The sequence below is a fragment of the Acomys minous genome, assembly GCF_964271855.1.
Source record: "Acomys minous genome assembly, chromosome: 1".
Taxonomy (NCBI): Eukaryota; Metazoa; Chordata; class Mammalia; order Rodentia; family Muridae; genus Acomys; species Acomys minous.
In genome coordinates, this window is record NC_140483.1 from 176,328,626 (window position 1) to 176,354,057 (window position 25,432).

A 25,432-nucleotide genomic window follows, 5' to 3' on the forward strand; every position below is an offset into this window, starting at 1 on the left:
GGGAACAACTCCCCGGAGCGGCTGGGTTGTCACGTGTCTCGGAGGCATGGGCGGGGCAGCCGGGTGGTATTTAGTACTCGGTGTGGGCTGCCTTGCGGTGCTGTGATCTGGAGGGTGAGGACTTGCTTCCTGGTCTGCTCTCAGGTTCGGTGAGTGCTGCACCAGATCTTGGCTCCCAGGCCGGCACCCCGCTGCCACAACGGGTGGTGGTGTGTCGCGGGGACAGCCCAGGGCTGACTGGGAAAGCTCTCGCTTTTGTTCTAGAGGTTTCCTTTCTGCTTGCACTTCCCTCCGGGCTGTGGTAGAGCAACTTGCAATTGTCCTGTGAAGGCTTTATTTAAAGGGGAAACAACTTACAGAAGTACTTATGGGGTACATAGTGAGAACTGTCCCGTTTCCCTTTGCTGTTTTACTAGGGAGCCACAGCTCTCTTTAGCTCAAGCTGAGCTTGAACTCGTGCTCTTACCCTGCCATGGCACCACCACACCCCTGGAATAGGCCGCACTGTTATGGATATTGCCCTCAGGGCAATGCGCGTGGAACTGGGACCTTTGGCAGGAGGCTGCACTACCTGTGTCTAGGCAGAGTCTCTTGCTGGGCAGAAGGCGATTTGGCGTGGGTGTGGGTCACGGGGGATACTGAATTTTACAGCTAGTGCTGGTCCTGAGTTGTTCTCCAGTTCCCTGGAACAGCTTTCTTGAGCTCAGTCAGCATAAGGCTAATTTCAGTTTTGGTCACAAGAGTGGTAAACAGCCTAAAGTGTCACAGCTTTATAGGGGCAGTGCTGTGAGCAGTAGTGGTGGTCTGAGCCTAATCTCAACACTAGGGAGGTTGAGTAAGGAGGCCTTTAGATAGGCCAAGACGTAATCCGGCCACGTGGGAGGCAGAGGCAAAGATGTCTGTCTTTTAGCTGAAAGCCAGGTGGCCTCCGTCATTAGTTCTAAGCTGGCTAGTGTTACATAGTGAGACCCTGTGTGGGTGGGTGGTATATGCCTTCAATCCTAGCACTCTGGGAGGTAGAGGGAGTTCAAGGTCAGCCTAGTATACAAAAACAAAAAAAAACAAAAAAAACCCAACAAAACAAAACCGAATTCTATGACAACCAGGACTGCTACACAGACAACTCTTGTCTCAGAAAGCCTAAATAAATAAATATAATAATGAAGGGCAGGTGTGTGGGGAAGCTAAGATGTCGTCTGTTTGAATCGCATGCTTTGTCTTCCTGGTTAGCATGTTTGAGAACAGACGGTTTGAGAACAGACGGTTCAAAGGCGTTTCCAATGTCTTGTTTAAGAGACAGGACATAAGCCAATGGCTACTATTTCCTATTAAAAGTGTGTAAACAGCTCTGAAGCCTCGCCTAGCATCAGGCTGTTGGCCCCGGAGAAGACTCTGAGTTCAAGGGTGGGAAACTGAAAGTTCCTCTGCCGGAATTGGGCACCTGCCTAGGTTGGGGCAGGAATTGGTTCCCAATGTTCTGAAATCACTTTCTTTTCTCTCCAGGTCTCTCTTTTCTCCAGGAGGAAAAATGGCATCTCTTGCAGTTGATCCACAACCGGTATGATTTTTAAACACACATCTCTCACGGCCCTTCCTTTCTCAGTGTTTGAGTCATTAATATCTGTTCGTCTGTGGTTGCAGAGCGTGGTGACCAGGGTGGCCAACTTGCCCTTGGTGAGCTCTACCTACGATCTGGTGTCCTCCGCTTACGTCAGTACAAAGGACCAGTATCCGTATGTGAGATCTGTGTGTGAGATGGCGGAGAAAGGTGTGAAGACGGTCAGCTCCGTGGCTGTGACAAGTGCTCTGCCCGTCATCCAGGTGCTGGGGCCACAAAGTGAGTTCAGACTTTGCTGTCAACCTTGAGCCCCAGGGAGTAGGTCAGCTGAGTTCTGAACGGCACCAGGAAGCCCTCGGGCCTCCCTGCAGCGCAGTTACTGCCTCTACTCAGAAATTGTCTGGTGGCCTCCTTCATTCACACAGAAGGACTGCTTCACAGCTGTGACAGGCACTCCCTCATATTACCCTAATAGAATCTTCCCAGCCGGCTTGGTGGCTCATACCTGCCACATCCGAGCACTTTGAAGGGGAGGTGGAGGAGAAGTGGAGGTTGAAGGCCAGCCATGGCTGTGTAACGAGCTCCAGGCTGCCTGGGCTGCAGGAGACATTGTCTTAAGAAGGAACAAAAGAAAGGCTGGACTTGGTGGTGTCTGCCTTTAGACCCAGAACTCTGGAGGTAGAGGCATGCAGATCTGAGTTCAAGCCCAGCCTGGTCTATATAGCAAAATCCAGGCTGGCTAGAACTAAGTAGTAAGAACTTGTCTCAAGACAAAAGAGAGAAAAAAAAAAAAAAAAAAAAAAAGGAAAGAAAGTTTCCCAAATGCTTTTGTGTTAGTAACTGAAATTACAATGGAGTCATCCAAGGGGTGAACTGAGTTAGCGTTCACATACAACATATTTGTTTGTTTGTTTGTTTATTGAGAAAAAGTTTCTCTGTGTAATAGCCTTGGCTGTCCTGGACTCACTTTGTAGAACAGGTTGACCTCAAACTCATAGCGATCCACCTGCCTCTGCTTCCAGAGTGCTGGGATTGCAAGTGTGAGCCTCTACCCCTGGCTGGCCTGTTATCTTTAAGCGGGAAGCTTGGACTGAAATCTTCCTTGTTAGGAAGATCCAGGGTGCTACTGTTCTTGGTGAGACCCCAGAATGTGTCTCTATGCACTGAGATAAAAAGGATTAAGCCGGCATGGAAATGCTAATTCTGAGAGTTTTCAGTTACTTTATTTTCTGAGTGAAAGCTTGTGTACTCTGTCACTAACACTGAGGCTTTCTTCCTTGGCTGCTTTTCCCATACAACCTGTTAATTACCTGTCACTGGAAGAAAGTTGCCAGGAACCTGCCAAAATTTTCTTCCTGTCAGAGCTAGAGAAACTGGGAAGAAGATTTTGAGGTTTTAAGAAAAGCAAACTGCATCCTTGCTATTTTTGTAATGAGGTTAACCAAAGCCCTCAGGTACTGTCCTGTGAGTTCATCTTGCATACAGTGAGTCGTCATTTTCCTGTCTGTTTCCTGCAGTTGCCGTGGCCAACACCTATGCCTGCAAAGGGCTGGACAGGATTGAGGAAAGGCTGCCTATTCTGAACCAGCCCACAACAGAGGTGAGCTTGTGACAAGCATCGAGGCCTGCTGCTTGGTGTCGGCGCAGGCTCTATGTGCCACAATCGGATGCCTTTCCCTTCAGCAGGAGCTAGGGGTACTTTAGAAAGAGTAATGGCTGCTCCTCGTCTTCCTGAACTACTGCCGGGTTGAGTCCAAGAAATAGAGAGGAACTGGCTAGAATGCTTTCAGGCTGGTCTCCCGTTGTGAGACTGCTCTTGAAAACTGACTCCAGATGGTGCTGGATGGATTACAAACTGAGAGAGATGGTCAGGGTTGCTCCCATGCACTGTGTACATGAGAGCTAGCCAGTGCTGGCCAAACGATTGCTTCATCCATCCTAGTGACCCTGCAGTTCAGATAATGCCCTACATTTTTCTTTCTGCCTAAGAATACAGCATTGCAGCTGGCACATACTTTAATCCCAGCACTCAGGAGGCAGAGGCAGGTGGATCTCTGTGAGTTCGAGGCCAGCTTGGTCTACAAAGTGAGTCCAGGACAGCCAAGGCTACACAGAGAAACTTCATCTCAAAAAACTAAAACCAACCAACTAAACAAACAAAAAAACCCAAAACAAAAAACAACATTGCACAAAATGATATCAGTTGGGAGGAACTCTGCTGTGTCTCACCATTTAAATGGATGAGTTTAGTGCACAGCCCTTATAGTATTGTGTCTCTAAAATTATGTTGCTTGAGCAATCATTTCCCATTTGGACTATTTAAGTTTTGATGAACGGTCCGCTAGTCGCGATGCATGATTTGTATCCCAGGATTCTAGGCAGATGCAGGCTGCTCTCTGTGAGTTCAAAGCCACCCTGGTCTACACAGTAAGACCCTTCCTCAAAAAAAAATTTTTTTGATGACTAATTTATAACATGAAGCATGACCTACCTGTGCACAAGGCCGAATTTGATCTATAACACCACAACAGAAGCAGTCAACTCCCTATATTTCAAACTAAGTAAAAAATTAGGTTGGCATTTTAAATGGAAAGCTTCGTAAACTGAGATCTTACCGAGAAGTATCTTGGAGGCATTTGTTGCTAGAGGTCCTCGTGGCTCTGTGCCGCCCTCCCCTTTATCTCTTGCCATCTTCTGGCCTCCTCAATATTCTCTTTAACCTGGACGACCCTATGGGTCAGCACCTAGAGGACCAAGTTCAGCTTGGTCTGCAGTCTCCTTTCTGGATGATGTGACTTCTCAATCTGCCGTCCAATGTTGTATAATCTCACCCATAGGTAATAACTTTCTGCATTTGTTTTGTTTTGTTTGGGGCGGGGTACAGGGTCTCTTAGCCCAGGTTGCCCTTGAATTCCCTTTGTAGGTAAGGGTAGCATTAAGCTTTTGATGCTCTTGCCTCTGCCTCACAAGTGCTAGGTTTTTAGGTTTGTAGACTACCATGCCCACTTTTTACGGTGCCAGACCTTAGGCCCAGGGTTTCATGTTTAAATATTATACATTCCTAGCCTACCTCCTTTTCTCAGTGGCTTTTTTTTTTTATTTTGTTTTCTCTCAGTGGCTTTTCTCCCTGTACTTTTATTTACACACAAATGTAACATTGTAAACGTTTATTGGAGTTTTCTTTTCTGGGGAGGAGGACATGCTGAAGATTGAACCCAGGCCTTTTTGCTTGATTTTGGTTTTGAGTCAAGGTGTCGCTTGTGTGGCAGAACTCAAACTCCAGCCTCAGCCCCTTGAGTGCTGGGATTATAGTTATGAGCCACCATGCTTAGTAGGCTTGAAATATACTATATACGATCAGCCGCACACCTTTAGTCCCAGCACTTGGGAGGCAGAGGCAAGCACTTCTGTGAGTTCAAGGGCAGCCTGCCTGGTCTACAAAAGTGAGTCCAGAACAGCTAAGGCTACACAGAGAAACCCTGTCTCGAAAAAACACAAACAAACAGACAAAAAATTGAAACCAAAAAGCACCAAGATAAAGTTTTGAAAAATACTATATGTAAATTAACTTGGAGGGAGGTGTTGAAATGGGGTGTTTGTGCCACAGTGCATGTGTAAAGGTCAGCTGACATCTTAAGAAGTTGGTTCTGTCCTTCCACCATGTGAATTCCAGGGGTGAGCTCAGGCCTTCGGGGTTTGGTAGCACTTCATTTTCTGGGTTGGTCCATTTTACTAGCCCTAAGATAAAATTCTTTTTTGTTGTTATTTTTGTTTCTCGAGACAGGGTTTCTCCACATAGCCTTGGCTGTAGACCAAGTTGGCCTCCCAGGCTCCTAATATAAATTACTAGTGGGCAAATCAAAGCTAGTCATGGTGGCACACAGAGGCAAGTGGATCTCTGTGAGTTCCAGGTCAACAAGGGCAGCATAATGTGAGACCTTGTCTCAAATATGAACAACACAAACAAGACAACTTGCCTCAACAGATTGATTCATTTCATGTTTATTTATTTTGTTTTTATTTTATTTATTTATTTATTTATTTATTTACTTATTTATTTTGAAGCAGGGTTTCTCTGTGTAATAGCTATGGCTTCCTAGAACTCACTCTGTAGACCAGGCTGGCCTCAAACTCACAGAGATCCACCTGCCTCTACCTCCCAAGTGCTGGGATTAAAGGTGTGCGCCACCACCGCCTGGCTGCTTATTTATCTTGTTTCTACATCTAATAGTCTGTAGGGAGTAGCCCATAGGACAAAGACCTGATGGAGACGTTCAGCCTCGTTAAATCTCAAAGCTGATTCCTAAGACAAAGAGTAAAGGGCATGATCAGCCCATCTTTCACATTGGGCTACGCAGCCTTTGTAAAACCGTAAGTGTGTATTTGCCCACTTTTCTCATAAGACGGCTCCCCTGTTTTCTCTGTTTACAGATTGTCGCCAATGCCAAAGGTGCTGTAACTGGGGCAAAAGATGCAGTGACAACTACCGTGGCTGGGGCCAAGGACTCTGTAACCAGCACAATCACAGGGATGGTGGATAGGACCAAGGAAGCAGTCACCGGGGGCGTGGAAAAGACCAAGTCTGTGGTCAATGGCAGCATCAACTCGGTTTTGGGGAGTCGGATGGTGCAGCTCGTAAGCAGTGGAGTGGAAAATGCACTTACCAAGTCGGAGCTGCTGGTAGACCAGTACCTTCCTCTCACTCAGGAGGAGCTAGGTAATGGTGCTTTTATGCTGAAGTGATGCCTGATTCCCTTTTAAAAACTTTGTTCATTATTTAGAGACAGATCTCACTATGTAGCCCTGGTTGGCCTGCTATGTAGACCAGGTTGGCCTTGAACTCACAGAGATCTGTCTGTCTCTGCCTCTCAAATGCTGGGATAAGTGTGTACCTCTGTACTCAGCCAAAAGCTACCGTTAACCTTAATTAATTAATTAATTTTGTGTGTGGTGTGCATGAGTGCCATGATCTGCGCGTGGAAGGGACAGGTTGTAGGGGCTGGTTCTGTTCTTTTGCTGTGACAAAACACCACGGCCAAGGCCAACAATATAAAGGAAAACATTCAGTCAGACTTATGGTTTCAGAGAGTTGGAGGCCATGACACTGGAGCAAAAACATGCTGGCAGGGACAGCCGAGAGTTTACATCTTCGTCAACAAGCTAGAGGTGGAAATGACACCCCAAACTGAAACCCTAAAGCCTGCTCCAGCAAGGCCGTCCTTCCTAGTCCTTGCCGTCCAGCTCCAGCAAAGCCTTGGAGGGCCAGTCTCATTCAAACCGCCACAGTGTGGGTGCTGGGGGTCAAACTCGGGCCTTCAGGCTTTGTGACAAGTACCTCTACCCACTTAGCCGTAGTCCTGGCTTTTAAAATTGTTTTCTTTTAAGTATCTTACATAACCCAGGCTAGCCTTGACTCGCTGTCTAGCTGAGGATGACTTTGATCCTTCTGTCTCTACCTCCCAAGTACACACACTTTCTATTTGTTTTTTTATTTATCTTTTTTTTTTTTTTTAATTTACTGAGACAGGGTCTCAGATAGCCCAAGCTAGCCTTGGGGTCATCAGGCAGATAATCCTAGCTTTGAACTCCTCATCTTTCTGTCTCCATCTCCAAAGTGGTGACATTACAGGTGTGTACACAGTAAGTTCCAGACCAGTCAGGGTTGCATAGTGAACATGTCTTTAAAAAAAAAAAAGTGGGGCATGGAGGTTATGCCTATAGTCCCAGTACTAGGAAAGCAGAGGCAGGAGGAAGATCAAGAATTTAAAGCCGGGGCTGGAGAGATGGCTCAGTGGAAGAACCTGGGTTCAATTCCCAGGACCCCTAAGCCACATGGGGGCTATGACTGTCTGCACCTACAGTTCCACCATGGGTGCATGTGATACACAGATGTACATGCAAGCAAAACACCCATACAGCCAGGCAGTGGTGGCGCACACCTTTAATCCTAGCACTTGGGAGGCAGAGGCAGGCCAATTGCTGTGAGTTCGAGGCCAGCCTGGTCTACAAAGCGAGTCCAGGACAGTCAAGGCTACACAGAGAAACCCTGTCTCAAAAAAAAAAAAAAAAAAAAAAAACCATCAATACACTGAATAAAAATAAACAAGTCTTTTAAAAAGGTTTAAAACCACTTTTGGTTATATAGCAGCTTTGAGACCAGCCTTAGTAGAACACAATTACCACTGTGGCTTGTACTATGTGCCAGGGCCCATGTGGCTAGGAAATTCATGCTGGCCCGGTGCATGCCGTTAATCCTAGTGTTCGGAAGGCAGGCGTGTGCATATAAACAGACACAGTACTTTGAGTGACCAACCCAACAGTGGATGTGAACAGTCTTAGGAAATGAAAGCATCTTTATTAGAATCCCAGTGGGGACCCCTGGTTATTTTCTCTGTTTCTTTTTGTCCTTTATTATCAGAGACGGAAGCAAAAAAGGTGGAAGGATTTGATACGGTTCAGAAGCCAAGTTGCTATGTAAGACTAGGATGCCTGTCCACGAAGCTCCGAGCCCGGGCCTATCAGCAGGCTCTCAGCAGGGTTAAAGATGCCAAGCAGAAAAGCCAGGAGACCATCTCTCAGCTCCATTCCACTGTTCATCTGGTGAGTGTGCGGTCAGAAGGAGAGGGGCAGATATTATGACACTTAAGCATTTCCGTACTTGTAGGTAGGCATGGCAGTGTGTGACTTTAATCTCATCGCTCAGGAGCCAGAGGCAGGAGGATCTTTGTGAGTTTGAGACCAGCTTGTTCTACCAAGTGAGTCTAGGACAATTAAGGCTACATACAGGTTAGAGAGATGGCTCAGAGGTTAAGAGCACTGCCTGCTCTTCCAAAGGTCCTGAGTTCAATTCCCAGCAACCACTTGGTGGCTCATAATCATCTATAATGAGATCTGGTGCCCTTTTCTGGCCTGCAAGTGTACATGCAGGCAGAGCAGTGTATACATAATACATAACTAAATCTTTAAAAAGAAAGAAACAAAGAAAGAAACCTTGTCCCAAAAAAATTTTTAAAGTACGGACAGGCAGTGGTGGCCCACACCTTTAATCCCAGCACTTGGGAGGCAGAGGCAGGCAGATCGCTGTGAGTTTGAGGCCAGCCTGGTCTACAAAGCGAGTCCAGGACAGCCAAGGCTACACAGAGAAACCCTGTCTCAAAAAACCAAAATAAATAAATAAATAAAAATTTAAAAATAATTATTTCAGTATTGTATATGAATAGCCCAGTGGAAAAGGGGAGAATGTTCAGGTGCCTCTAGAAAAGGAAATAAAACTAGGTCTCCTGGGGTGTTGAGTCCAGCCACCTCCCTGTCCTGTGGCATGAGCAGCGTGTGACGTGGTCGGCAAGGGGTCGGAGAGGGAACTGCTGCTGTGAACCTGTGCAGGACTCCAGCTCTGAGAAGAGCAGCTGTGTGGGCTGCAGAGAGAGAGAGGCCTCAGTGGTTCCGAGCACTTGTAGCTCTGGCAGACGGGGTCACCAGCGCACACACAGCAGCTTGGAACTGGCCCTAACTCTAGTTTGAGGGACCTGACAACACCCTTTTCTGACCTCTGAGGGCACCAGGCACACACACTGTGCACATACAGTTACCACATAACATAAAAATAAGTAAGTCTTTAAAAATAGGAAAGGAAAAAGAAAAGAAAAGAAACCACTTTCATTGATTGCAGCCCTCAGGGAGGGAGAGGTAGTGGGAGATCTGTGACTTTGAGGCCAGCCCGATCGACATAGCAAGTTCTAGGACAGCCAGGACTAAGACTTTGTCTCAAAAAACTAAACAAACAAACAAACAAACAAATCAGGCTAGTCGAGAGAGTTGTAAACGGATGTCTTGTGCAGTTTCTCTGTTAGATGTCTGCCTTACAGATACTCCTTTTACTTTATAGCCGCAGGAGACCATAACAGTGCACGTCAAGTCGGGGTAGGTCTGTGCAACACACCACAATGGATTATTGTGAGCCATTAAAGATTGCCAAGTTAAAGAATGGCATGTACTGTACTGAATACCAATCCTTCTGGGAAGAACAGGTAGCTGGGAACAAGGAAGAGGAAGGCTGAATTCTTTCTTTCTTTCTTTCTTTTTTTTTTTTTTTCTTTTTTTTTTTGAGACAAGGTCTTGTTATGCAGTTCAGGCTGGCCCAGAACAGACCAAGCTAGCTCTAAACTTGTAACACTTCTCTTTCCTCTGCCCCCCCCCCCCAGGGCTGGGATTGCAGGCATGCACCGCCATGCCTGGCCTTCTTACTCTTTATAAACCCCCCACCAAGGGCCTTTTCTTTTAATTCTCATCTACCTTTCATGCAAATATAAACCTATTACATTTAACTTGGGGTAAACAAGAGACACATTTGGCACCAGCAATTTAATAGTTGCATAGAGGGGGCTGGAGAGATGGCTCAGAGGTTAAGAGTACTGCCTGCTCTTCCAAAGGTCCTGAGTTCAATTCCCAGCAACCACATGGTGGCTCATAATCATCTGTAATGGGGTCTGGTGCCCTCTTCTGGCCTGCAGGTGTACATGCAGGCAGAACACTGTATACATAACAATAAGTAAATCTTTTTTTAAAAAAGACAGTTGTGTAGAGGCAATAAAGGGCTACAGCTCTCATTAAACTCATCTGTGGTGCTGCAAGCGGATGAGGAATGAGTTGTCATGGTCACCTGTTCTGTCTCGTCACAGATTGAATTCGCTAGGAAGAATGTGCACAATGCCAACCAGAAAATCCAGGATGCTCAGGAGAAGCTCTGTGTCTCCTGGGTGGAGTGGATGAGGAGCATTGGCTATGATGACACTGACGAGTCCCACTGTGCGGAGGTAAGGTGACACACAGAGCCCTTCCCTAGGGGGTCTGGAGAAGTTCTTACACGTCACACCTCCTGCTTCAGCTTCCCTGTGGAGTCTTCTATTGGCCTCACTCTGTGGCATAGATGTGGAACACCAGCTACTTGGGGTGTTGAGGCAGGAGGCTAACAGGTTCAAGGCCAACCTGGGCTTATCTTGTCATGAAAAATAGAGAGGGGGTTGGTGAGTCAGATAAGCAGACAAAGGCACCTGGGACCCACAAAGTAGGAGAGCACCAACTCCCTCAGGTTCTCCTTTGACCTCTGCGTAAGTGCACACAGTAAATGTAGTTTAAACAGATTTTTTTTTTTAAAGTAAAGAGAGGCCTGGGGATATAGCTCAGCGGTGCGTAGTACCTGCCTTCAAATGGGTGAGTCGATCTAGAAGAGATGAGGACACAGCTGAGAACTGACGACTACTATCAAAAGGATAAGCAAGGGCGGCTGGGCGTGGTGGCGCATGCCTTTGATTCCAGCACCTGGGAGGCAGAGGCAGGCAGCTCGATGTGAGTTCAAGGCCAGCCTGGTCTACAAAGCAAGTCCAAGACAGCCAAGGCTACAGAGAGACACTCTGTCTCGAAAACAAACAAACAAACAAACAAACAAACAAAATAAGTAAGGGCAATGTTCCAGAACCAGCTCAGCGTAACCATACAGAACAGTCCTTTGTGTCTCTAGTGCCAGTGTGCTTCTGCAATCGGTATCAGCTGTTTGTTCGTTCCTATTGTATCTTCCTATCTTCCTATTTGGGAATAGACTATCTTAAACTATCAACAGGGAGCGTACATTTTGATTGTCTGCTCTCCCCTGCTTGCTGCTCTTCAGTTTAAGATCTGTCTTTTGCAGTCCCGAGTTCAAATCGCCTACTTAGCTACTCTCCCGCTGTTAATTGGGCAAATTCCTTGAACTGTACTATGCATCTGTTCCTAGCTGTGAAATTGATTAGTGCCGCTGCATACAATATTGATATTAAAAAGTCAAAGAACTGGTTGGGGGTTTAGCTCAGTGCCAGAGCATTCCTCCTTGGGGAAGAACAAGCAAGCACTCAAGAGTTGGAGAAGCTGTTTGTGCAGTGGACATCTGCATGGCTACCTAGCCCGCATAGTGTGCTTGGGCTAAATCATACATAGCACCATTGGATCCACTGCTAATTCTCCTGTTTGTTTTATTTTTAGCACATCGAGTCACGTACCCTGGCTATCGCCCGCAACCTGACTCAGCAGCTCCAGACTACGTGCCAGACTCTCCTCTCCAACGTCCAAGGGTTACCACAGAACATCCAAGATCAGGCCAGACACTTGGGGGTCATGGCAGGTGATGTCTACTCGGCGTTCCGCAATGCTGCCTCCTTTAAGGAAGTGTCTGATGGCGTCCTCGCTTCCAGCAAGGGGCAGCTGCAGAAAATGAAGGAATCTTTAGATGATGTGATGGATTACCTTGTTAACAACACTCCTCTCAACTGGCTGGTAGGTCCCTTTTATCCTCAGTCCACCGAGTGTCAGAACACAGAGGCGGACAAGACCAACCCAAAGGTCCAGCAATCTGAGCTGAAAACTCAGTAAACCTGTTCTTGTCACCAGTGCATGATGTGGCCAGTCAGGTGACGCCCTCCGCTAAATTGAATTTAATGCACTAGATGGCTTTAGATGGTCATCCTCAGCTGAATTATGGCCATGCCACAGCTGGTCCTGGCACATGAGTCCTTTTCACCTGGCTGATTAGTGGAGCATGTTAGTTTTGTGAGAGCCTAGGTGGAACTTAAAAGTGCAGGTGTACTTAACTGTCTTGACTGTGGCCTTTGTGTTGCTATCGGCTGTAAACGTCTGTCTGTACTGAATAAAGATTCATTCATGTGGCCTCTGCTCTGAACGGGCATCTGCTCCTGTGTGGTCTCAGCAGCTTCATAATTGTCCCTGTCAAGGCACGTGCTTGTGGACCTTGGATTTCAGTTTCTTATGCCCCATGAAGAAACGTCTTTGGAGTCAATAAAACTCATAGCAGGATAGAGCACTTTGTCACTTTGTCACGTGCGCTTTGTGTGTTGCTTTCACTGACCAGCTTGACCTGCGTGACATTGTTAAGCACATACATGGATTCCAGTTGGCCTGTTTGGGGAGTTCAGCCGGGTGATAGCAGTAGAGGACAAAGTCTGATAGATTTCAAATGAATTCAAAGCTCATGAGGCTGAGCACATTGTTACTGCTACTCAGAGGGTGATGGGAGAAGATCACTTGAACCCAGGAATTAGAGAGCCCCCGGGGCATCAGCGAAGACCCCATAGAAGGAACAAAGGTTCAGCAACAGGTGCTTGCTGCCAAGCCTGATGACCTGAGTTCAAGACCCACCCACATGGTAGAGGGAGAGAGTGTTGTTCTCTGAGTTCCTTATGCACAAGCATGCACGCACACAGCCAGGGATATGGTATAGGCCTTTAATCCCTAGTGCCCTTCGATGACAGTCAGGTGGATCTGTGGTCTATGAAGCGAGTTTTAGGACAGCCAGGCCTTCATAAACCCTGTGTCCAAAGCAAAAACAAACACAATAAAAGTGTGTGGTGTCTTAATTTTTTAAAAATAAATTATAAAAAAGGGAGCAACTAGAGAGATGGCTCAAGGGTTAAGATACTAGGGAGGTTCAATTCCCAGCATACACGTGGCAGCCCACAACTATTAACTCCAGTCCTAAGAGGATCCAATACAAATGGTATACAGAGACAGATGTAGACTGAATACCCAATTATATGAAATAGAATAAAAATGAAAGAAAAACAGGACACTATCTTAAGGAGCCAGAAAGCAGTCTACAGTCATCCTCCCCCATATACTCTTCTGAGCCTGGATAAGTAAAAACTCAACAGAAACAAACAAACAAACAAACAAAAAGAGCAGGGCGTGGTGCCATGGTGGCACAAGCCTGTAGTCTTAGCATGTAGGAGATGAAGAGAATCCAAGACTATTCCCAGTGTGGTGGTGACTTTAACCCCAGCACTCCGAGGCACAGGCAATGCAGTCTCTCAGTTTGGAGGCCTAGGTTACGTAAGACCTTGTCTCAGAAAAACAAAACAAAGGGAAAAGTTGCTCATGTGTATATTAGAAGGTTATTGGGTGGCAGTTGGTCATTTGCCAATTTATCTAACCCATGAGAGGATTTTAAAACATTTCCTTTAAATTTATTATGTGTGTTTGAAAAGTTTTTGGCTGCGTGCATGTGTGTGTGCTACGTGCAGGTCCCCTAAAACTGGATCTGTAATTATGAGGCAACATGTGGGTTCTGGGAATCAAACCCCAGGCCCGATGTGAGGGGGAGGCAGTGCTCGCAACAGCTGGGCTTTCTCTCCATCCACTCCTGTCCCCAGCAGTATGGAAGCCATGAAAAGGTCTAGTCACAGCTGGCTGCTTTGCTGAAAAGGAATCAAGAAGGACAGACAGGAAGAAGAAGAAAAAAGAAAGAAAGAAAAGAATAGGAAGCAATTGGGCAGTTTGCATCACTTTCTCTGAAAGATGGTAGATTTTTTTTCCCCCAAGAGCCCAGTTAAAAAGTCACAGTGAGGGGCTGGAGAGATGGAGCACTGACTGCTCTTCCAGAGGTCCTGAGTTCAATTCCCAGCAACCACATGGTGGCTCACAGCCATCTATAATATGCCCCCTTCTGACTTGCAGGTGTACACTCAGGCAGAGCACTGTACACATAATTATAAATAAATAAATCTTTAAAAAAAAAAAGTCACGGTGAGATTGCTCAGTATCCACTTTGCCTGGATAACTGGCAATATCTGAGTGAGAAAACAACTTTAGTCACTGGTGAGGCACCCATAGGAAAATAAAAGAAGTCTAAGGAATCTGCTGATGGTATGGTGGCATCTAGTCCCTTTAAGGGCGACCTATTGTTTAGGATTGTCATGAATCTCCTTAGCACAAACTGCAGTCTCATCAAACTTTCAAAACTGCGAATGCAGGCTGCGGTTGCAGCTCAGCTGGTAGACTGAGTTCCTGGCAATCACTAAACCCTGGCTCCAAGCCCTAACACCTCATAAACTAGGTGTGTGCACTCCTGTGATCCTAGCCTTCCTGGGGGGGCTAGCAGGAAGATCACAAGTTCAAGATCACCCATGGTTATGTAGTGAGTTCAGAGAATCTTAAAGTATTTTCTCCCCCACCCCTCCTGGAGACGGGGTTTCTCTGTGTAGCCTTGGCTGTCCTGGACTCACTTTGTTTACCAGGTTGGCTTCACAGTGATCCACCTGCCTCTGCCTCCAGAGTGCTGGGATTATAGGCATGCGCCACCACACCCCATGCCTAAAGTGTTTTCAAGACAGCAAATTCCAGGGCCTGGAGGATGACACATTGATTAAGCACTGGCTGCTCTTGCAGAGAAGCTCCTGGGTTCCATTCTTAGCACCCACATGAAGGCTCATAGGTGCTTAAAGCCCAATTCCAGGGTGTCCGACGCCCTCTTCTGGCAACTATGGCCGTTGCGTGCACGTGAGCATGCAATCAAGCAAAATGCTCCTATGCATAAAGTAAAAAAAAAAATTTTAAATAGAGTGTTTTTTAAAAAGAAAGCAAATTCTAGAGCCACAGGCTCTGCCTCTCAGGCTAAGAAGTGAGCAGGGCCCATCCCTAGAACCAAGCTCTCAGAAGGTTGCCTCTTCCCCTGCTCAGCCCTTCCAGTGAAAACAAGAAAGAGTAGCCAGAAAGCCGGCTGCTGTGGTGCACACCTGTAATCCCAGGACTTGGGTGGGGAGTAGAGGCAGGCAGATCTCTGAGTTCAAGGCTTGCCTGGTCTACAGAGCGAGTTACAGGACAGCCAGGGCTACCCAGAGAAACCCTGTCTTGAAAAACAAAATGAGCTTGAGAGATGGCTTAGTGGTTAAGAGCATTGATTGTTCTTCCCAAGGACCTGAGTTCAAATCCCAGCACTCACATGGCAGCTCACAACTGTCTGTAACTCCAGATCTAGGCGGAGCCTGACTCCCTTACACACACATATAAGCAGGCAAAACACAAATGTACATAAAATAAAAATAAATCATTTAAAAAAACAAAACAAACCTAAAACAACACCCCCACCCCAAAACCAACCAACCAGCCACATACACCGCCCCCCCCCCCACACACACACTCAAACAAAACAAAACAGCAAGAAAAAGCATGTGACTTTACCTGTGTCCTTGTTGTTGGGGCTGGGATCCCCTGGCGTCCTGGCAATTGTCTTTGGCAGTTATGGACCTTCTGGTTTCAGGTAAGGTAGATTGTTCATGGGTCTCTGCTTCTTCATTTTTCCCCCCTTGGTTCAAATCATCCAAATCTTACTATTCAGTGCCTCAAAAGTGTATGGGTAGTTTATTTCAATTGATGGAAATACTTGTATTTGCAAGTATAATATAAAAATGTTTCTTATGTTTGTTTACTTGTTTTAGTAGATATATGGTGCCATGCTGGGTGTGGAGCAGAGGAGAACTTGTGGGAGTCCATTTTCTCCTACCATGTGGGTTTCTCCATCAAACTCAGCTCCTCAGGCTTGGCAGTGAGTGCCTTTACCCTCTGAGTCATCTTACTGGCCCATGGTGTTTGTTTGTTTGTTTTGAGATGCAGTCTTATTATGCTGCTTAAACTGGCCCAACTCCTGGACTGAAGCAATCCTCTTGACTCAGCCTTCGGGGTACAGGAGCTATTGATGTGTGATACTACCCCTGGCATGGAGAACTCATATGTGATAACTGCATTGCATGGTTTTTCTTGTTGAGATTGATCTTGCTACACAGCTCTGGCCGCCTTCAGTCTTCTGAGGGCTGTATAGGCATCTGTCACAATACTGGCTACTTAATTCTCAAAAGTATACTCGTGTGTTTCTCCATTACGAGATTTCAGCGCTAACTAAATTGATATGAAAGGGCGATGGGTTTGAAATTTATTCTTTCTGAGCAACAGAATACAGACTAGAGCCTGGTGTTGTGGCTCTGTAGTCCCAGCACTTGGGAGGCACAAGCAGGCAGATCGCTGTGGGTTTGAGGCCAGCCTAGTCCACAAAGTGAGTTCTAGGACAGCTAAAGCTACACAGAGAGACATGGCTTCAAATAGAACAAAACAGCATCAAAGCCAGACTGCAGTGCAGATCACTTTTAGAAGAAGTCCCTGCCGTTTATCATGACCTATGAATACTGGTTGTGGTTTTGTCTGCCTGTGTCTTTGTTTAGAGAATTTGTGCAAGTATGCATTTTATTGGCTTATCAATGTTTGGTGTCTTCAAATCTTGCTTCACTGTGGCATAAACTGACAGAAACTTTAGTTTTAGCAGATTTCCTAACACGATCTCTTACCATAGCAGCTCAGTAAGTAATAGTTGCACGAGCTCTAGTGTGACAAGCCTGAGTGAAGAACTCTGTACTACAGCCGGACATGGCAGCCACGCCTTTAATCCCAGCACTCCTGGGGGGCAGAGGCAGGCCAATCTCTGTGAGTTCGAGGCCACCCTGGTCTACAAATCAAGTCCAGGACAGCCAAGGCTACACAGAGAGACCCTGTCTCAAAAAAGTGAACAAAAACAAAACAGAAACAAAAAAAAACCTCTGTGGTAGGTTTTGTGCAAAAACAAAAACAAAACAAACAAAAAGCTCAACCAACCAACCAATCAGCCAAAACCCCCAAACAAACATCTCAAGAGAATATGGAGTCCTGCTCATTAATCTCTTTAGTTTCCTTATTTTTTACAGATCAATGATGCCTCTATAGGTGGACATGAAGTATTGAAGATAAGGGTATCTTCAATATTTTAAAAATTAACTTCTTTTGCATTTTGGTTAGGCACATCTTTAGCTCCAGCACTAGGGAAGAAGAGGTAAGTGGATCTCTGAGTTCGAGGCCAGCCTGGTCTACAAAGCTAGTCCAGGATAGCCAAGGCTACACAGAGAAACCCTGAAACAAAGAAAAAACATTAAGAGTCTCATTATGTTACCAGGCTAGACTACAAATCTTGGGTTCAAGTAGTTTTGCTTTGTTTTCCCATCAGCCTCCCCAAAAGTTCAGACTGTGGTAGACACAAGTTACTATACCCATCTATATGATCTTCACTAGCTTGCACTAGAGGTATGAGAACGCCATCTGTGGGACAATGACACGTATGTCTCTAACTGGAAAGCAGAGGTAACTTCAGAATACCAGGGCATAGCTGGGCGGTGGTGGCGCATGCCTTTAGTCCCAGCACTTGGGAGGCAGAGGTAGGCGGATCACTGTGAGTTTGAGGCCAGACTGGTCTACAACGTGAGTCCAGGACAGTCAAGGCTACACAGAGAAACCCTGCCTTGGGTGGGGTGAGGGTGGGTGGGGGGTGGGGGGTGGGGGAGTGGGGGTGAGGGTGGGGGAAGAATACCAGGGCAGGATTAGGGAAAACACATCTTTGGCAAGACGTTTAAGGCACTGAAGAGGTTATTCTCGATACTCCTTCTAGAGTGTTACTCCCAGGGGAGTGAGGAGGAGGGCAGGTCTTTAAGGAGCCAAGTCTACCTGGTGCCTGGGAAAGCAGGTGTGGGAGGAGAGGAGCCTCTCGCCAGCTGGAGCTTCCTTGGCTCCCATGGGCCAGCTGGACGTCGGATCTGATGGAGTTCCAAGCGGAACGCGACATTGAGGCCTTTATCTGTGATGGTCTTGGGAGGTGTCTTTGACCCAGTAAGCTTAAGTATTTATAGCTGTGTCTCAAGGAAACCTTCAGGCTATAGGTGTACACTTTCCAAAGAGGTGTTATGTGACATAGGATATTCTGTGACTTTTTAAGACGGCTATGTGGTAAAGCTCTTTCCTACATCTCTTGCTTCTTCCAGAGATTCTGATATGGTCCTTTCACCCCGGGCTGTAGAAGTTAGTAGCTAAACTGTTTCTGGGATAATCTCAGGGCTTATGGGCAGGGGTTTTGGTGCAGGCTAGCCTCAAATGCATGGCGATCCTCTTGCCCTAGTCAACTTGGTGCTAGGATTACACAGGCTTTCACAACCACTCTGACAAGAGGAGGAGGCCTTTTAATTTAAATTCACTATCTACTTGGAGGTGAGCTACAAGGCAAGGTTAGGGTTCAGGAGGGAAAGGCCAGATTGGAATCACACCCTCAGTTAGTGAAGTGGTGACAGATGACAGGCCGGCTGTGCACTGATGGATTTGACCTGTAAGAATGATGCTTGGCCCAATACATGTTCAAAGAGGCGTCATCTAGGTGACCATTTAAAGTGACAGGAAGGGGTGAGGGATGATGTTTATGTTTCAGAGTGGGGTAGACAGAAGTTTTCTGTCTCCCTCCCTCCCTTCCTCCCTCCTTCCTTTTCTCTGTTCTTGATAAGGTTTTGTTAAGTAGCCCAGTCTTGTTTTGAACTCAGTATGTGCTGACCCCACTCTCCATCTTCCTCAGCCTTCCAAGTGTCGGGACTATAAGATGTGCCACCATGCCCAGCTGAGACTCCTCTCTCACACTTGCTTAAATTGGACCCTCAGACTAGAAAGAAGCAGGGCATAGTAAGACACAAAGCTTTGACTCTCACACAGGAACCTAGTCTTCATAGAGAAGGAACCTTCTAGACTGTCAGCTTGGTACTCATCTCATGAAAGTTCTGGTGGAGAGAGCCATACAAGACATTGGGCCCGTATCTGGTTTTGTTTATTGGTTTGTTTTTCAAGACAGGGTTTCTCTATGTGGCCTTGGCTGTCTTGGACTTTGTAGGCCAGGCTGGCCTCAACTCACAGAAATCCACTTGCCTCTGCCTCCCTAAGTGCTGGGATTAAAGGCATGCACCACCATACCTGGCTTAGGCCCATATTTGTGTTCTGGCTTGATACTAAAAAAACAAAACAAACAAACAAACAAAAACCACACAAAAAACAAAAAAGCAAAAAAACTGCTTTGTATACTTATTGGGTAGAAACAATATGAATATGAAAGCAGCTACTGTGTATGTATGTTACATATGATACACATGTAGCTTCACTACAAAGTAATATAGTATATGAACTCTGCCCTTGTGTCAAAATAAAGAACAAAAATTTTTATGCCCTTAGAAGAAGATTGCCAGTGAATATTTTATAATGGTCCACTGTAGAATGCTGAGGTGGGTCAGGCTACTAATTATTAGTCACTGAGGCTACTAATTCTTTTAAAGATTTATTTATTTATTAAGTATACAGTGCTCTCCTTGCATGTACACCTGAACACCAGAAGGGGGCACCAGATCTCACTATAGATGGTTGTGAGCCACCATGTGGTTGTTGGGAATTGAACTCAGGAAGTTTGGAAGAACTGTTTGGAAGAACAGACAGTGCTCCTAACCTCTGAGCCATCTCTCCAGTCCCTCTTTCTTTTTTCTTTTTCTTTTCTTTCTTTCTTTTTTCTTTTTTTTTTTTTTTTTTAATCTTGAGACAAGGTTCCTCTGTGTTGCCCTGGCTGTCCTAGAACTCACTTTGTAGACCAGGCTGGCCTCAAATTCACAGTGATTCACCTTCCTCTGTCTCCCAAGTGCTGGGATGGTCTTCACTTCTAAAGAGCATTCTAAAATGCTTCTACTGTAGGTGATCTGATGACCACATTTTGAGAAACAAAGAAAATATGAAGCAAATGATTTTAATCTGAAACAAACATAGGGTGAGTTTATGTTATGTATATAGGTAACATTGAGTTATCTATAGTCCTTAAACACACACACACACACACACACACACACAGAGAGAGAGAGAGAGAGAGAGAGAGAAGACCCTGGGCACAAGGCCTAGTGGTGCAGGCCTCTCAATCCCTGATGCTCATAGTTCTGAGATAGGTCAAGATGGGCCTGGGGTACAAATTCAGTTCAAGGCCAGCATATTTGACATAGTAAGATATTTTGTTTCAAAAATAGAATAAAATCAAAGAAGGGCTGTTGACACAGTGTAGCATGCATGAGACCCTAGGTTCACTCCAGTACCATAGAGGGAATCAAAGAGATTTTTGGGGCTAGAGAGGCAACTCTTAGGAGGAATGTGTGTGTTTGGCATCTGCAAGAGCATGGCTTCAGTGCCTAGCACTGGAAAGAACAGAGCAAATGCCTTAGATACCCGGGGTGAGCATTGACATTGATTACTAACAATAGATAACAATTACCACAGTAACTTGCACCTTATTTTAAGAATTCTAACTTCCCGGCCGGGTGTGATGGCGCAAGCCTTTAATCCCAGCACTTGGGAGGCAGAGGCAGGCAGATCGCTGTGAGTTCAAGGCCAGCCTGGTCTACAAAGCAAGTCCAGACAGCCAAGGCTACATAGAAAAACCCTGTCTCGAAAAACCAAAACCAAAACAAAAACAAAAACAAAAACAAAAAAACTTTCCTTAATCCCAGCACTCAGGCACTCAGGAGGCAGAGGCACGCAGGCTTCTGTGAGTTCAAAGCCAGCCTGCCTACAAAGCAGGTTCAGGACAGCCAGGGCTTGAGAAATCCTGTCTTGAAAAAGCCAAAACCAAAACAAGAATTCTAGCTTCCAGACTTGTTAAGAGCAAACCATTACATTGCTCTACAAAGCATCCCACTTAGGTTGAGTGAGAGCAGTCAAGTGTGTGCCAGCTCACTCAGCTGGTCCTAACTGTTCAGTGTAGGTAAAGCAAGTGAGGCAGCAGCAGGTGCTCCAGGCCCTCTGGGATGTAAATACACCCTCGGGCTCATAGCCAGCACTGGGGGCACACATTTACCAACAGGTTAAATCCAGATAGTATTCCTATTCCTGTAGTTGCCTCTTATATCCAGGACCCAGGACGCTGTCCATCCTGAAAGGAGAAAAAGGCACCACATCCTCAATATGTTTAGTGCCATCTCGCGGGAATTTGCCCTAACAAATTCATGGGTCTGTGCTGTGTGTCGTGTGAATGGTGCCCCCTAGGGATTGCATGGTGAACAGCCTAAAAAATAAGCAGCATCTTTGACTCAGGGAATTCTGGTTTTCATGGAAGAATGATATATCAATTTATATTTATTTTCTGTGCATTGGTGTGTTGTCTGTATGTATGTCTGTGTGAGGGTGTCCGATCTTGGAGTTACAGATAGTTGTGAGCTGCCATGGGGGTGCTGGGAATTGAACCTGGGCCCTTTGGAGAAGCAGTCAGTTTTGAGCAGTCAGATCTCTTAGTCGCTGAGCCACCTCTCCAGCTTGGGGAGAGCCTGTGTCTGCCTCATTAATGTCACAATGAGCATACGGACTCCATCCTCCACCTTCCACCCTTGACAGGCATTTTCAGCAAAACATTTCTTCCAGTGCTGCTTTGACAGTACATAACTGCTTGTTCATGTCAATGAAACAGAAATTTATTTTCCAATTTTGAGAACTGACTTGTGAAGCATTTCCCCAAAGCCTTGCAAAGGCAGGATCACCACTTAAAACTTAAGCTCACCATACATGACACACTATGGCTACCGTTAACTGCCCCTCCCTCCGCCATTGCCTTCACAGTGTCACAGTAGAGCTGGGGACAGCGTAATAGTCCAAAGGAACTTGCACACTGAATTCCTGTGGCTAGTATAATTTATATATAATATAACATAACATAATATAATAAATTGTTCATATGGCACTCCTAAACCACCCCAGGGCCGTGTGTGTGTGTGTGTGTGTGTGTGTGTGTGTGTGTGTGTGTGTGTGTATGGTGGAGGGGTGGTGGTGGAGGGGGTGGATGGGTTGTTGGCTTTAGGGACTAGAACTCTACAAGTGGACTTTCCAACATTTTGCAAAGAATCTGCAAAGCGTTGGTGTGCAGGTCACTGCCGCTTATTGCTCCCCTTTCACGAGTGAGGAGCACAGTGGGCATGCGGTGGGCCGATGTCTTAGTGATGTCAAGCTACATGTGTATAGCTCCTTTCCGAGCCCTCCACCTCTCTGATAGCAGGAAACCACAGCTGGCTTTCTTTGTTTGGCAACCAGAAAACCCTTCTGTTTGTATCTTTTGTGTTACAGCTTCCTGTTCTATTTTACATTTAATAAAAATAAATATAGTAAGCCAGGCATGGTGGATTTGTAAGACGGAGGCAGGAGGATTTTCCACAAATTTGAGGCTATTCTGGGCTATGGAGTCACAAAAACCATCTGTACACAAATATTGTGTTATTATGTAGACTTAGTAAGATAGAAAAATCTAAAAGAAGCTGGGCATGGTGGCACGTGCTTGTGACCCCTAGCACTCTGGGAGGCAGAGGCAGGTGGATCCCTGCGAGTTCGAGGCCAGCCTGACCTACAAAATGGGTTTAGGACAGCCAAGACTACACAGAGAAACCCTGTCTCAAAAACAAAACAAAACAAAACAACAACAACAACAACCCCCACACCCCCCAAAAGCCTAAAATATAAAAGAATGGGTATTAAAGACAAACAATTTGGTGGGGGCTAAATATAGATTCAGTTACAGTAATAGCTCAGGGAGGATGCTAAGCAAGTATATCCTCTAAGCTAAAAAGGCTAACATGACAGTTAGCTTTTCTGGCTGATGCTCTGAGCCAATTTCTGTAGCACTGCTGGCCTCTGCAGAGCTCAGGTGATAAAAGACTGTTGACGAGCTAGAATGCAAGCTACTTTGTCAATGGGAAACGTAAGGAAGACATTAGTGGATGTTGTACCTCAGATGCACAGTTCTTTCAGACTTTAGAGAAAAGTACAATGAAGGACACGAAGAGATGACAGGCCTGGTGAAAGAAGACTATTCCTGTTCACTTGCCCCTCGTTTCCCCCTATATTATTATGAAATAAAATATACCAAGCACCAAATTAGCATTCTGCGGATGGGGAGATGGTTCAGTTGGTAAAGTGCCCGTTGCACAAGCATGAGGCCCTGAATTTGGATCCCCGGCGTCCATATTTAAACCAGGAGCTGTGGTGTGGTCTAAAACCCTGGTGTTGATGGGGGTGGATAGAATTATGAAATAGGCAGAACCTGGGGCGCATTGGCTTGCCAGCCTAGTGGAGTCAATGACATCTAAACTTAGTGAGAGACTCTGCCTCAAAAAATAAGGTGAAGAGTATTTGAGGAAGACACACGAAGTCAACCTTTGGCCTCAAGTGTGGGCACATGTATACCCACACCCACATGCCACATGTAAACATTTTTCTTTTGATCACTCTTAGACAGGATTTTGCTATGTATCTTTGTCTGGTCTGATACAATGTAGCTCAAGCTGGCTTGCTTTTAATTTTGTCAGACAAGGTTTTTTTCACATAAGTCAGGCTGGCTTTGAACTAGCTATGTTAACTGAGGCTGATCTTGAACTCCTGATCTTCCTGGCCCACCTCCTAAACGCTGGGGCCGCCACATTTTAGCCTGGCTCATTTTAGCCATGGTTTTGATCTGTAGTTCAGCAGCATTAAATATGTTCACAATGTAGGCCAGCCACCACCATCACCCACTCAGAGGCTTTTTTCACCCAAGTAAAATGGCTTGTCTACATTTTATGCCACAGAGTGAAAACATTAGCGGATTTCTTCATTTCTGCATCTTGGTTTTTTTCCTAGTTGTTTTGGCTATCAGGCCATTAGCTTTCCCCCTTTCTTTTTTTTTCTGGAAAAGTCCAGTTTGCACTATTGTATCTCACAGCTCCCTCCTTTACGTTCCTGTGTGCGGCAGGTGGAACCCAGGGTTCCAGATTGCTGGGCTGAAAGGTCAGCACCTGGCACAATTAAAAAAAGAAAAGAAAATCTTTTATAGAGCCTGCTCTAGTAAAGAACTAGTACAGAAAGGTTTCAGGCTGGTGTGGTGGCACCTGCCTGTGTTCGCAGCACTCCAGGGTACAGGCACGAGGGCTGCTTTGGATATGAAAGTTCAAAGTGAGTGCACTTCCTGTTGTTCCTCAGTCAAGCCAGAAAGCCTGCGCTTGGTTGGTTAGTTGGTTTTTTGTTTTGTTTTTCTGAGACAGGGTTTCTCTGTGTAGCCTTGGCTGTCCTGGACTCGCTTTGTAGACCAGGCTGGCCTCAAACTCACAGGGATCTGCCTGCCTCTGCCTCCCTGGCTGCTGCTGGGATCATAGGCATGAGCCACCACGCCCACCCAGCTGAAGTCAGTGCTTGTTTTAACATCCAAGTTCCATTTTTTTACAGATGCTTGATCTCACTGCCATTGACTTGACATCTGAGACGGATGAAGTTCCTGATATTATACCTTTGGAAGAGGAGGACTGAGTCCAACGATCACACATCTGACAGCCCCGTCCTCTTAGGGCAAAAGGCTACACAACCAACAACGAAGGACTCTCTTGTTTGAAATGTAGTATCACTTTCTTTGTTGTTGTTTTTGTTTGTTTGTTGGCATCTGTGTTTGTTCCTGCGTCTTTGGTGAATGTTAATTTACTCCTTTTTGGCTGTTTGATCTTATGAACTTGTAAGAGATCTTGTTCTGCATCATGTAGCATTCTATAGAACTCCTTAATGTTTAATTGCTGAAATGCCTTTATAATAAAATTGGGCTGTAGGCCAGGGGGATGGTTTAGCGGGTAAAAGTGCTTGCTGTGAAGCCCAGTGGTCTGAGTTTGACATGATGAAAGGAGAAAATTGACTGTCTCTCTCTCTCTCTCTCTTTTTTTTGGTTTTGTTTTTTTGTTGTTGTTTTTCGAGACAGAGTTTCCCTGTGTAGCCGGGCGTGGTGGCGCACGCCTTTAATCCCAGCACTCGGGAGGCAGAGGCAGGCGGATCGCTGTGAGTTCGAGGCCAGCCTGGTCTACAAAGTGAGTCTAGGACAGCCAAGGCTACCCAGAGAAACCCTGTCTCGAAAAAGCAAACAAACAAACAAAAAAACCCAGAGTTTCCCTGTGTAGCCTCGATCTGCCTGCCCTTGCCTCCCGAGTTGCTGGGATTAAAGGCGAGCCCCACCACACCCAGAGCTAGAAACTATTTTTGTTTGTTTGTTTGTTTGTTTGGTTTGGTTTTTCGTGACAGGGTTTCTCTGTGTAGCCTTGGCTGTCCTGGACTCACTTGTAGACCAGTCGGCCTCGAACTCACAAAGATCTACCCGCCTTCGCCTCCCAAATGCTGGGATTAAAGGAATGCGCTTTAAGATTCCGG

At 45.9% G+C, this 25,432-nt stretch overlaps 1 protein-coding gene across 2 annotated transcripts; it reads left to right on the forward strand.

The window, feature by feature from the left end:
* PLIN2 (perilipin 2) lies at nt 1-24,870 on the forward strand. Of its 2 annotated transcripts, XM_084776377.1 has the most exons (9): nt 1-149; nt 1,504-1,558; nt 1,642-1,837; nt 3,076-3,158; nt 5,990-6,275; nt 7,977-8,158; nt 10,237-10,371; nt 11,573-11,863; nt 24,473-24,870. In XM_084776377.1, exons 2-9 carry the CDS (start codon nt 1,529-1,531, stop codon nt 24,551-24,553), a joined length of 1,284 nt encoding a protein of 427 aa, XP_084632503.1. In that variant the 5' UTR covers nt 1-149; nt 1,504-1,528; the 3' UTR covers nt 24,554-24,870. The 2 variants fall into 2 exon arrangements, with proteins under 2 accessions (XP_084632503.1, XP_084632502.1); XM_084776376.1 differs by lacking the exon at nt 24,473-24,870 and having other exon boundaries at nt 2-149; nt 11,573-12,266.
* Nucleotides 24,871-25,432: the final 562 nt, after the last annotated feature.